The sequence below is a fragment of the Falco rusticolus genome, chromosome 3 (assembly GCF_015220075.1).
Source record: "Falco rusticolus isolate bFalRus1 chromosome 3, bFalRus1.pri, whole genome shotgun sequence".
Lineage (NCBI taxonomy): Eukaryota > Metazoa > Chordata > Aves > Falconiformes > Falconidae > Falco > Falco rusticolus.
The window spans coordinates 106,524,405-106,538,378 of NC_051189.1; the positions used below are offsets into that span (position 1 = coordinate 106,524,405).

Below are 13,974 nucleotides of genomic sequence, written 5' to 3' on the forward strand. Positions count from 1 at the left end.
AGATAGGAACTGAGTTCAGTTCTAAGAATGACAGCAGTACTTTGCCTAAAAGATCATTCTTTTTCATATATTTACTGGTGGAAGACAATTGTCACATCTATCTTTACACCAGGATAAATGGGCTTCCAGACATAGGAAGGAGCTGAGGGCATGCAATTACACATCCATCAGAAAAGAAAATTTTACCCATTGAAGGAGTATTCATACATTTAAAATAATTTTCTTCTATTAAAGACCTGTCTGAAATCTCCGGGGCTATTTGAGATTCTATTTCTTGACTCAGGTTTCTGTAGTTTTTATTGATGATGCAAGAAAAGTAGTTCCATGAGCTTCAGCTCATGAAACCTCTGCTCTTTTAAGTTACCCCATTTGTTTTCAAGATGCTTCCACTAGCTAGCTTAGAACGACACCATCTGGCAGAAACACCGAGTTGGTGAACATCCTTAAATCTCAGTCAGCATTTGCTAACTGCAAACCAGGAATAAACCTGAATAACTGCCACATGAATGATTCTCCAGGGAGATCCTCAAGTGAGAGGCCCTCTCTCTCATACCGGTTTTCAGAAGTTGGAAGCTGAACCTAGTAGTAGAGAAGTCAAAAGGGCTTTGGGTGACAAAATTCCTGCTCCATCACACCTTCCTCAAGGACCTTGTCTGTTTACAAAAGAATCCACAATGGTAGATCAGGTTTCAGAGAACAGTAATTAGATGTGGAATACTCAGGAACACTCATGACATTTTCAAAACCAAAGTATTTTGGTTTTCAGTCCTGAAACACTTCTGTTAAAAAATGCAATCAATAAAAGTCTGTTAAATTAAAAAGTTTCAATCAAACTGTACCATTTAAATCAACTCAATCCAAAACTCTGGGATTTCTAGCTTAGGAAGATTTAAGAAAATCACTTCTTTCCTTGGAGCAAGAAAAATTCTTGCACATAGGAAACAGTTTCTCACCATTCTCGCTATTCAGCATCTTGTTAAATTAAAGCTTGCATGCTTCCAAACCTCTAGAGTCTATGCCAGCAATATGGCACAGGTACATAAACCCCTGTGCCAAGTTTTAAAATATGCTTCAAGTTTTTGCTATTTAAATAAATAGTATTTAAATAATAATTTATTTAAATAGCACATTTGCTATTTAAATAAATATTGACAATGTCTAAATGCATAACATCATCTCTGCTTCATTCTTAACAAATCTCGAAGGAAAATATTGGTTAATGTCTTCCTACTCTTCTGATGCAGACTGAGACTCATTATTTACCTGAATTATTTGCACAGTTCTCACAATCATTAAATCTGTCACAGACTAAAGTATATTTGGATTTCGTATTATTTTTATTAAAATAGAATATCATTACCAAAATGGTAATTTTAAAAAAACACCAAGAACAAAAAGAAAAAAAAAATGGCTATTTCTATTTATAATAGAAGATTTTTCTATGATATGTTCTATGGACATCCTCTATTTTTAATTCCAGTTTTGCTCTATATGACTCTTCCAAGTCAATTTGCTTTAATTTTCACTCTCACATCCTTCTTCAGTTACTGGGATAGTATTTCCTGCAGTGTACCTGTGTAGTCACTAATCAGCCACACCTGTCTCCATTAACGTTTCTCATTTTCTGAATGAATAGCGTTGCTTTAGCTTATTTTTGATATGCTAATAATATGGACATGGAGGAGTCAAAACCATAGTTACTGGATACCAGGTTCCAAAACCTAAACGTCAAGTTAGATCCAAGCATTTTTCCACTTTGGTAAAGTTTTAATTTAGATGTGCTTTTTTTCAGCCAATGTTATAAAAGAAAAACAAACTTTAATGAGTGTCTCCTTCAAAAGATATGGCAAGATATTAATAAATGTGCGACTAAGTATTCTTTTAGTTGAAAATACAAGGGAAGTCGGGCTACTGATCTGCCTTCCCAAAGATGTGAAGGTTTTAGAACAGTATCCAGTGCACACAGAGCAGCTCTTTTGAACACACAGAAGTCATGCTTCTTTACTTGTTGCATAACTATTGTAAAACCACATGCCTAACAGGCATAAAATACAAATTGTGTAGAGACAAGCAGCTAAGCATTTGATTCAATTTAAATATATCACAGGTAAGGGTTTCTTTATCTGGCTTTTACCAAATAAAACAACAGGAATATACAGCTTTTAAAAAATAAAACCTGGGCTTTTGAGAATTGGTCTTGAATTCATAGGATTTCTTAAGAAGCCATCAGTACAGCAGGTATGACCTCTAAGTTCAAACCTGCAGCACAGTTTTAACAGCTTGAGGCAAGTTCACAGAGAGGAGTGAATTCATCCCCAGTATAACTCCAGCAGGGACACGTTCAATCCAAACTGATTCTGTGCACTCTTCTTGTTTGATGGGTATAAAGAAACTATATCTAATTAGAATCAAATCACATATTTTTAAAAAATTAAAAACAATACAGCTGATTCACAATAGTACTGGCGTCTCTCTTGTCTCTTCTAATGTGGGTAGCAGAAGGTCTATGGTTAAAAATAGAAAGTCTGTCTTTACGGTGACAGCCAGCTACTTCAGCGAGCAGAAAAGGGACATGAATATACCTGGTGCACTCCTCCTTTGCACTCTTCATGCAGAAAGAAGCAGCCATTAGAGATGCAGGTATTATTTAAAGTTTGGTGGTAACAGGAGGCAAAGGTATGGTACAGCAAAGACTGCCTTGAGAAATTGCTATAGATTTATTTTAAGCATTTACATTTGAATAACAGAAAAGAAGTGTCCAAGAAAGCTCTGTAAACTATACTTTCTCTACAGTGAAACTAATTTCCCTCAAAAAGGTTGTTAAAATAACATTTCCCCTTACCTTCATCTGGGCTGAGGCATTTAATGGTGCTTGCATCATCCATATTCCAGTGAGAGAATCAAGTGAACAAAACACCAGAGGAAGCAGCAAAGACCATATGTACATCACTTATATTTCAAAACACTCTTTAAATAATGAGAAAAAACACACTGCACGTTGGTCTTTAATGTAATATCGGAAGGTTCCCAAGGATGCTTGCTGCTTCTGGTCTAAGCAAGCTCATCTTTTATTCCCTGTACAGGGGTATATCAGAGCTGCTGACAGGTAGAAACCAGCACAGGAGCTCAATGAATGTTACCCAGCCGTTCACTGCAACTCAAGTGTTCAGCCACCTGGGATAATCGTTTATTAACTCTTTGCTTCCCCCCCCTCAGATAGGATATATGGATGTATTTTGCTTCACTCCTTTGGTAAAGAACTGAAGGAAAAACTTGTGGATATTAGGAAATAAGTCAAAAAGATAACTCACTTTTAATTCCTCTGGGATGTATTTAATTCCTCTGGGATGTATTTAATTCAGTTGGCAACAAACATCAATGAGGTGCCACTTCATTTAAGAAGGAAAAAACCCCTCTTTTTTATTTTAATGTCTCTCCTGTGTCTGCACAGCATCCTATGTATTGTTAAGGTATGCTCCCATAGTTGCTTAAGTTGAAAAAGCAAGTCTATGGTTACTGATAAAAGCAGGCAAGCTGTTAGTTCTCTTTGGACTTCTGATTTCTTTTCTTGGCAAAGACCATGTATTTCCCTCCTTTTTAACTAGCAAGGCAATATTAATGCAGAACTAATGAAAAATTGCTAGCAAACAATGCACACTATTGTATGATATGTCTCAAAACACAACACACAAGAAGGCAGATGCAGACCTTTGAGGTCTGTCTAAATGCCAGAGAATTTCAGCATCTTTATATGATGATGCTGCCTAAAAGTTCCAACTAGGAATAGTTCCTGCTTGTCCTACATGCCACTGAAATACATAGGATAAGACAATTTGTGCCTCGGAGAACTTCAGATCTAAATAAACAGGACTGCTAAATGAAGGGAAAAATTATTCTCTCCTTTAGAAAAGGAAAACTGACGCAGGGAGCAGGATAACAAGGATAACAGCATCCTGCTCAAAAAACATGGCTTATCTGCAGTAGAACCCAGCAGGCGTTCACCCCCCAGATTTAGCGGGCATTGTTCTTGATCCTCTGCCCACTTCAACTGCTGTGACTCAAGGCAACCCATTTGTGCTGTTTGACATTCCTCCAGTGCCTTGTAGCACCTCGTTTCAATCTCAACATACTTAAGTATGTGAGGTGTGTGCAGAGCTTACAGTTACCCTTCTCCCACCCCATTCAGTCTTTCCAAACTGGAAATGTTGAGTCTCATTCATAGTTGCCTGTTGTTACAGTCGGATTGTCCTGCTGTTTTCATTCTGTATCATTTTTGCATTTTAGGTATCAGTCAGGATTCCAGACAGATCTGCAAGATCTGACAGAAACCGCTACAATTTTCATTTTGGCATTAATTCCATTGTCCTTCCCAACTAAGGAATGGTTCCAGAATTTGGCAAAAGTCTATTTTCAGCAAAACAACATCCTATTTGCTTTCTCATTTTCAACACTAGCTGTGTCCACTGAGATATCACCTCCTGAGCAACCCAGTTCAGGAGCAGTTGAGGAAAACTGACTCCAGGGGGTTTATCTTTTCCTTCCTCTGTATTGACTCCTACCTGTGTAAAACTATGCATATGTTGCCCTGGAACTTCAGAAAGAGAAGAAATTAGTAACAGACACAACAATGAAAGAGACCTCTTATTTTTACATCCAGACTACTGTTACCAAGAAAGCCTGTTTATAAAATGACTTTCCAGATTGCATTTTTGTCTATCCTGAAATAAATCTTGGACTCTCAGGGCCAACAAGCCCCTTCCCTTAACAGTGACAACTACATCAGGCAATGCATTTAAGAGAATGTTTCAGGTTTATCCTAAAAGTAACCAGCATTTCTGTGCCACTGTTAATTCCTGTAGGCAAGTACAGGTTACCAGCAAGTATCGCTGTCTTGCATTGTAAAGGGAGAAGCAGGGCAAGTGCAGAGGCCCAGGTGTCTCTTAAAGACAACAGGTCTGGGGAATACAGGGGCAGGAAACCTTCACACTACAGGCTAGGCTCAAAACACCGCCTAGGGCCAAATCTCCCATTCAACACTATCTATTCCTTACAACATTATCAAGAGACAGAGCAAATTAAAAGATAACAGCTACTATTGATCAGCTATCACTGATCAGCCAATCAAATTGATCAAAGCTTGTTGCTTTTTCAGGGTTTGCTTATTTAAAAAAAGGTTAGCTACTCACATCTGAGACTGATAGATTCAGAATCAGTATTTTGGTACAGTATCATACCAATTTCATGAAATATTTTATTTCTCTGGGAGTTTTTTGCTATGCAGTTAAAACAGGGTCACAGTACAAGCATCAGATAAACACTTGAATGCATTCACAATACATGCACGTTTTCTGAAGTAAAGAAAACAGATCGTGCTATCATAGACACCAAAGCATTTTACAACTAGAAGATGCTCTCGCTTGCAGTAAAACTTAGTCTAAATCAGAGAGGATTTCTACATGAAAAGCCAATCCACTGACTCTTGAAATCAATGACAGTTTTTTATCTGGCTTTCATGGACTCAGAATCACACCCAGAAGTGCATACGTGACAGGGAAAGGTCACTGGCACTCCAATTTGGAAAGCACAATGCTAGCATGGAACAAATCTACACCACTGTCAGTTCCACAATAGACAAAGCACAGCAGGCCCTAATTTCCTCATCCTCCATTCCCAGCTATCTAGTCCTACTAACCAGAGCAGAAGAGTGATTTGTGGTGTGGTGCTATCGCATCACAAAGATTTAAGTCCTAAGAGGGGACAAGAATTCTCTCAATTCCTACTTTTCCAACTATGCACAATGTAATGCTACTGACCAGCTAACACTTCTACTTGAAACAGCTAAACCATTATGTGACAAAGATCTGAACTTGCTTCTGTTCAGCCAAGGCTGAAGAGCACAGCATTCTGTCTGATGCACTACTGCTCTCACCTGTAAAACACAGCAACCTTTAATAGCATCCATAACCTTTGTTTGGATGCAACTTCATCACATGGTTGTGACTCACTGGCAACTACAGATCCCCAATCCACATAGGACACAAGTCTATCACAGATCTCTACTACACAGCCACAGCACTTCCACTCTGGCTACCATCCTGGCTAGCATTTGGGAAAGGAATCGAGCACTTCACGCTGTTGCTCTAGAACTACCTCAGCTTTAACTAACAACCAAGGCTTTCTCTTGTGACAGTGTTACACACTATATAAGGCTACATTATGGTTTGGTGATATATTCACCTGCACATGCATCCTTCATCCTGAGATTCCAGAGGTAATGCTGACACATACTATCACATCCTAAGCCCTATTTCTTGATAGAAATAACAGACATTACTGTCCAGCCCATGGAGGAGCTTTGTTTCGACTTCTGGAAATAAAGGCAACTGAGAAATGCAGCACAAGACTGTTATACTGCAGTTAAGACTAAATGAAGAATGTAATATCCACAATGCCAAGGACATTCTAAATAATTTATGAAAATGGAATACTTAGCTCTCACTGAAAGTCATCAAACTCCATGCCAGATAGTTCCGTATCTCACAATTCATGGCATCACTTCAAGACCTTCTATAAATCAACTTCAACACATGTGGGTGTCTGTTCTTAAGTTTTTGTTCCCATAGTTACCAATGTACTTTATCACAGGAGAAAACAGCAGGTGGCTAGACATAGAACAAAATCACCATTCTTTTAGCATAAGAGTTGGGAAATTTCAAATTAAGGTTTTATTGCCAAATGTTTTCAGACAGTTACCAAGACTAGCACAATCAGATCAGCAACTATAGGATCCTTCCATACATTTACTACTCAGTTGACAGCAAATTCAACAACATCCAGTAAAATGATAAATTTCCAGCCTGCATCTGATGATTCCATGGGGTTGCACAATCTAGTGCAGATACAGTTTCCTCTTTCTTTGTAATTGTAAACACTCCTCAGGTCCACTTGACGCCTTTACATGTGCTTTCTGCAGCGAGAAGGTAAAGAAGCCCAGGATGCTGTGTACAAGATAGATTTCTCACAATAAAACTACCTTTGTGGGATAAAACCAAACACCAACAGTCTGTTCAACCAAAACGACAATTTACTCGAAGGTTCCTATCAAAACTATCACAGCTTGCAAGGTAATACCTTTTCTGTTTTCAACTCGAGGGTAAAACGCACTGACATTTTTCTGGCATTGAATGTGCTACAAATAACAACATGATGCTTTGCATTAGTATGTTTTGTGATCTTTTGTATAATAAAATAAGATGTTGTAGTACTGTGTGCTGTCCATTATCTTTTCCTTTTTTTAAGGTAGATGAACAACGCTAATGTCATTCATTCACACGCCCAGTGCCTACAGGCTTACTTACTGTCATGTGTGTATGACAGCAGGACAGGAATTAGAACTTAACAGTTAATTTTTTGTGTCTGCTATAGAAATCCTCTGCAATTCTTTTCATTTCTCTGGGGCTCACCAGTCCATTTATAAAAATGGAGGTAAACAACTGCTTCTTTGGCTTCTGAGAGCCTTCTCTCCTACTCCAAATACACAAAAAGACTTTAAGCCTCTGCTCACCACAGCAACTCAGTCACTGACAGGCCACTGTCAGGATTCTTCCATTTTGTACCTTGATATATTATGTTAATTGCATGTTTAACATGCATTGAAACTTCAGAAAATAGATTTCTCTTTTGAACCTCAAATGCTGAAATAATAGTGATATTATAACTAACTTCTGGAAGCAGTAGGAAAGATGAAGGGAAAATTCCACAAACATGATATTTAACCGGAAAACAAAATTCACTTTGATTACGTTCAGTCCCTGCTATCTCTTTTCTGCAGATGCTTTCTACAGATGAGAAATAAAAAAATTAATCAAATTCCAGGCTACTCTCATTATACAGTGAATTAGATAACATTCTGAGAAGCACTCCAGCCTTAACTGCAGCATTTACAGAATCACAGAGTGGTCAGGGTTGGAAGGGACCTCTGGAGATCATCTGGTTCAAGCCCCTGTTAAAGTTGGTTCTCCTACAGCTGCTTGTAGAGTCACATCCAGGTGGATTTTTAATGTCTCCAGAGAAGGAGACTGCATAACCTCAGAGAATCACAGATTTAGTAGCTTAGGAAGCAGGAACTATGCTGTTCTACATATTTTTACCAGCTGTTCTGCCTTAGCACTCTCTCTGTAGTGTTCTGCTACACCCAGATCTAATGTGACATGTAAAAGTTTCATCAAACACCACTGAAAACTCCAAAGCCTTAGGAATGTTTCACAATTCTCTTTTTATAAACGGAGTAAGAAAGACCCACAAAGACTACATCTCTTGCCCAAAGATCCCTGAAGCCAACAGGATTTTCTGAGAATGGGCTCTGCTACAAGTTCTAAATGATTCATTTAGAATTGAGGGAGCAGAAAGTTGAATACGTATCTCCTCATTCCCATTTCATCACAGCAAACAAACCCTTCTTTCTCTTTTGCAGTTATAGCTTCCAGTTTATAGTGGCCTAAGTGAACTGTGCCTACTCAGCCTCCACTAGGCACAACAGCAGATTCTGTTATGGAATTCCACTAGCCTAGACACAAAGTATATTTACTGACTTTGACTTGTACCACCAACTTTTAAGGTGAAGCAACAATACTTTATGTCACCATAACAGCTGCAGTGGCTTTATGTCAACATTTTGGTATTTTGCAATCTACTTACAATTCTTTTTCTTCTAAGGTACAAGCATTCACTTGAAGCTGTTTGGGGTTTCCTGAGCTCCGGTATCTTTATTACTGAAGCGATTCTAATGTTTTAGACTCATTATGAGATGGGCTTGTAAGAAAATATGTATCAGCTCCTTGTTCTGCTGATCTGGGAACACAGCTTGCCCCTCTGTCAATTAAGGACTGAATAAAAGCAATTTTTAGCAATTCCTGCTGCAAGTGTATTTTCTTCATTATACTAGCTGATGTCAAAACTAATCTTTCTAAAACCCATGTTGTTTACTGCAGGCCACAAAGCAGCTTTTAAATTTAACTTTAGGTCACTAGTAAAATCCTGGATTATCAACCGGTTTCACTAGCAAAATGATACTGTTACAGCAAGCATTCAGTGTCCAGCAGCCTCCCGGAACCCCCACTGCTGGGCTGGCAACGGCAACCTGCGAAGGAATAGGAAACACAGAAAGCAAAAGACAGCATCGGCCAGGAGAGATCAGGTGCTGAGATGGGAAAGGAGAAGTATTATAAATGTGAGAAGCTAGCAGCATAGAAACCCTATGAGTAAAGGAGGTTTTCACAATAGAGAAAAAATAACCTCTAGCTTAGCGTTATTCTAATAATCGACATTAGATTGTAACCATCCACAACAGTGGAGTTTAGGTAGAAATACAGTTTACTGATGCAATATTCTGTGGGCTAGCAAATAGCTGTTGTTTCCAGACAAGAAAATGAACTACTAACTGAATGCACAATCTTCCCATAATTGATACTGACAGCAAAGCTCACTCCTTTCAACAGTAGCTATGGTGGGCTTACTGCTCTTTAAAATGTATTGTATTTCTACATTTCAAAGTCCAACAAGCAAAATTTCTGTTGAAGACTAGAAGGCAAGAGAACACTGAGAAAGCTGTTTTAACTGAGCTGGTTTAACCTGATCTTTTTCACCACAGCAACTCTGAATAAACAACATATACAACCTTTATTATTTCAGTCTTAACTCCTTTTCTAATTCAGAGACTGGAAGAACTTAAATGCTTTGTTGGCATATTTCCTTCAAAGACCCATAAATCATCTTGGCCATTCAAAGTTTTCAAGGAACCCATGTTTTCCCATGAAAATCTGTATTTAGCAAGGTTAGAAGATGCTTATGTCTAGCCAAGAAGGGGGAAAGGGGAAAGGCAATAAAGAAATAAGAGAAAGACAGTTTCAAATAGACCTTGGGGTCTTAGAAAGCCTTAAGAACTAAAGCTGAACCAAGTACCACACTGAACTAGTACTAGTAAATTCTCAACCACTTCAATGAGTGCTCCATAGAGTTACAACTCCAGCAACACATATATCATAAGACTTTATGCGGCGTTTCTATTTCCTGTGGCGTTTTACAAACAAGCTCCCAACACATTTTCAAACATCTGACTAAGAATCTGGAAATGAGAGAAAGACTATCATCTAGGCCACCTTGCTTAAGCAAAAACACTTTGGTAAGTAGCTTACATAGTCTGCAGGAGATAAAATCTACAGCTGCTCCAGTGACAGCTGCAGATCAACAGATACAAGGCTTAGGGTGTTTGCTGCTGGAATGCATGCTGCTTATTTTAAGATCATTAAAAGCAAAATATACAAATCCCTTGGCTTGCTGCTCCTATTTGTCACTTCAGGTTTTATAACTGAAAAGTCAAATGTTGTGTTTTATCTTGCTGTACAATTGCTCTCACTGTAATATCATTAAATATCTAACAAACTACAACCAACCCATATTCAACAGTAAAAAACAATCTTGAGAGTGACTATGTGGCTATGCAGATGCCTCGCCTCCAGCCATAGCTGTTTCCAAAATGTATTAAGTCTGTACAAAGAGAGTTCTCAGGCAAACATCTATCTGCCTTCAGGAATCAGACAGCTAAGGGAAGGCAGATCTTAAAGGTGTACTGAGAGGTTTGTGTTTGAAGTACAACCCTGCACTGTGATATTCATACAGTCTGTACTTATGGGGAAAAAAGGGAAGCTAAATATTTTTATTCACCCACAAAGAGGCAGTCCCTACCGAAGTTACATAGTCAAGCTGCAGTACACAAGCAGGAACACTCCCACTGTTAACACCTGTAAAGAATCACTAGTGCCCTCCTGACATCAAGTAGTATTTTATTAGAATGAATCAACCAGAGAGATTTTGACGCCTCTACTAGTTAAGATCAGAAGCCACCAAGCCTTTCTAAAAGTCATTCTTAGGATCTGGAGTTATATCGTCCCTCTTTGAAGAACCTTTTTGCCAGTGGGAGGAACGAGGGGAAGGGAAGAACATTTCTCAGTAACAAGATGTATATGCCGTTCATTCAGCTTCAACCTCAGACTTAGGAGAGATGGGTGGTCAAATTCTCGTTCTGTCACAGTCTTCCTGAGGAACATCATAAGCCGCTTAATTACTCTCTACCAGTTTTAAGAGATGTTTATGCCCATAGACACGTATGTAAGTACCTAATTTTCAGAACCAAAGAGGCATCTACTTCCCATTTACTTGAAGGATAGGACTGTATTCAATATCAAGTAGAAACCGCAGTCTCAGAAACAGTTCATGGAAAAATACATGTATCTGCAAGGACTGATCTTCCACACATTCTACTCTGCTGTGAAAGGGAGTGCGAGTATATATAGCACTGAACAGGACATCAGCCTTAATTCCTCATTCAGCTACCAACCTAAGGATCATTTCCCTTCTTGGTGACTGTTGTTCTACCTTCCAATACTCTCCCTGTCTTTTTCACTTAGTTTTTAAACTCCCCAAGCGAGGGGCTACATCTCAGCTACTAGAACACAGGCCTGGTTATTACAGATGCATCCAAGCAACAGAGACACAGCTCAGAGATTAACCCTAAATTACCTCAGATCCCTTTGTTTCTCCACAGAATCTTTTTTCTCCCCTTAAAAATAGAAATGCATTGAAATTCTTGCTCAAATGCAGCTCAACACAACTCCTTTCTTCCATTTTTCTTCTGTTGGTAGTTGAAGGGACGATGCTTACAGCTCCCTTCTGTGTTCGTTCGTGTTACTGCTTTTGCCATACTTTCTACCCTACAGCCTGTTGTCTGCAAAGCTTAGTTTCCTCTAAGAAGCTGGTGTCAGCACTATCAGAGCTGTGGATACAGGTGGAAAACAACCACAATCACAAGAGAATCGTGGCTGCCAGAGCTGCATGGATTGTCCTTATAAACAAGTAGTAACACACTTCATGATAAACTGCATCTTTGTTTTGTGCTGGGGACAAGATACCCAGACAGGAATGGAACAAAGAAACAAGTTAATCTTCTCATTTTTCAGAAAAGAGCAGACAGAGCATATATGACAAAACATGTGTAGTAAGTAGCATTTGGAGGTGAAACCTGTCCTGAACCTGTCTCTCCACAACATCAAAACTTGTAATTCAGTCACAACTCTAACTTGAACTTCTGAAGAAAGACAGTTTTCAGACAGTTGAGCCATGATGGGCTGAAAAATGCATAGTGAGGTGGTCTCAATTACTAATTAGTAATAGAAGACAACATATGTTTGCATATATAAAAAGCAGCTGTGTTGCACTCTGCTCCATTGTTCCAAATAAATTGAAAAAGTTAAATGTGCTGCTCTGTATAAGCATTAAGATGAGGCATTCATGCTTTGTTAAACTTTTCAGGCACTCCAGGGTGTTTGAAATTATGATGCATGTTAAATTTAAGCAGATTTATTATACACGTGTTCTGAATGTAATGAACACTTCACTGCCTCGCATTTCCTACTTTAAAAATAGCAAATTTTCTAAACAGAAAACACGTGCGTTTTGTGCAGGTCTAACAGAATACCTTTGGTCATGCAGATACTCTGAAGTAACAATGAATGCTTAATTTTAAACAATTTCCTACAGCCTTTTCATTTATGTACACAAAACTTCAAGTGCCCAAGGAGCAATTATGATGAAACAGAGTTCCAAAAGTGTTGGGCATTTGTAAGCCTAAAGGGAACTTGGGGTACTTTGCACTGAAAATTCTTAAATAAAAAGCTTCATCATGAAAATTCTAGCCAACACACCCAGGTCAGTCTACCTGCTACCAAAATGAGAACAAAACAGTTTGCACTATAAGGCCTTATATTTAGATAGTTGCACCGCTAACAGATTTGATTTTGGATAAACATTTTCCAAACTCTGTTTTTGCACACAAGATTGAAGCAGAGGATAAAGGTGCAGCTACACAAGGAAATCTGTACAGAGTGTGGAAATTATAGTTCACTAAACTGCACTAATTTGGACCCTGGATATTTACTAAGATGAAGTAACACATCTTTTTGCACAGTAAAAAGGCATTTCAAAACAGAAGTTATTCCAGTGTACTTCACGTTTCATAATATATATTAAATCCCTAAGGAGATACTATGGGGAGAAGAGTGCAATTCTCACTGTATAGATGAGCGCCCAAAATAAGATCTCCAAGTCCTACTTGAAAATTTAGGGCTTTTTTTGTTACTTCCAAGCACTCCTCTTATGCAACGGTTTAATTTAGACTATCCTGAGTACTGGTGCAGAATTAATCAGGTCAGTGAAAGGAGACTGCTAGCCCTGATTACTACACCTTTAAATACTTTCTCCTGTCAGTTCAACTGTTACTCTTCTATTTTTAAATTAGTTTCAAACTCTGGACCCACAAGGCAGGGGGGCAAGCCCTTCCCCCAAAAATGCCATTGACAAAGGCCAACACTGTCAGCTCTTGAGGTTATTCCCCTTTTTTCTACAGCTTGTTTACTGCATTGTTAAGCATTCTGGCAGCAAATGGAAGGGGGTGGGGAAGAAGACGAGCTGCCACATTTCTAAAATTAGCATCTTCTGTCTCTGAGAAGCCTGTGGAGATTTAAAAAATTAGGTTTCTCTGCAAGATGCAGAGAGATGTGGAATTTAAACTGTGTTACACAGCTGAAGTCTTAAGCTCTGTTTCATATCAGAAAGCTAGTTCACCTTCTCTTCCACCACCACCCCCCGGCTCCCAGCTGTCAGTCAGAGACTATTACCACAGAATACCAAGTCCATTTTATTTTATAAAGTAATTGCATTCATTTGCCCTGTCATCCATAAGCAGCTCCATAACATCTTCCACATGAGCTTGTCTATGAAGTCACAGACTCATTCCTTTTTACAGGTCACTCCCGCCGTGCTGTCGGTATGGCATTATGAGGACTGCAATTCCCTATTCAGTGTGGTTTTCTACCCGCAGCTGTGGTTTTTTGGTCCTCAGGTACCAGGTAATGCCCTGCT

The 13,974-nt window shown here is 38.8% G+C and overlaps 1 protein-coding gene across 12 annotated transcripts in view; it reads right to left on the bottom strand.

Moving 5' to 3' along the window:
* Positions 1–13,974, bottom strand: part of PLCH2 (phospholipase C eta 2) — a 121,732-nt gene that overhangs the window by 64,905 nt on the left and 42,853 nt on the right. Inside the window, exon 1 of one of the 12 annotated variants that reach the window (XM_037381438.1) lies at positions 2,843–3,054. The exons of the other annotated variants lie outside the window; for them this stretch is intronic. Within the exon in view, the coding sequence (XP_037237335.1) occupies positions 2,843–2,885 (43 nt within the window). The 5' untranslated portion in view covers positions 2,886–3,054. Of the gene's footprint in view, positions 1–2,842; positions 3,055–13,974 lie in introns of those variants that run through there. 12 annotated transcript variants of the gene reach the window in all.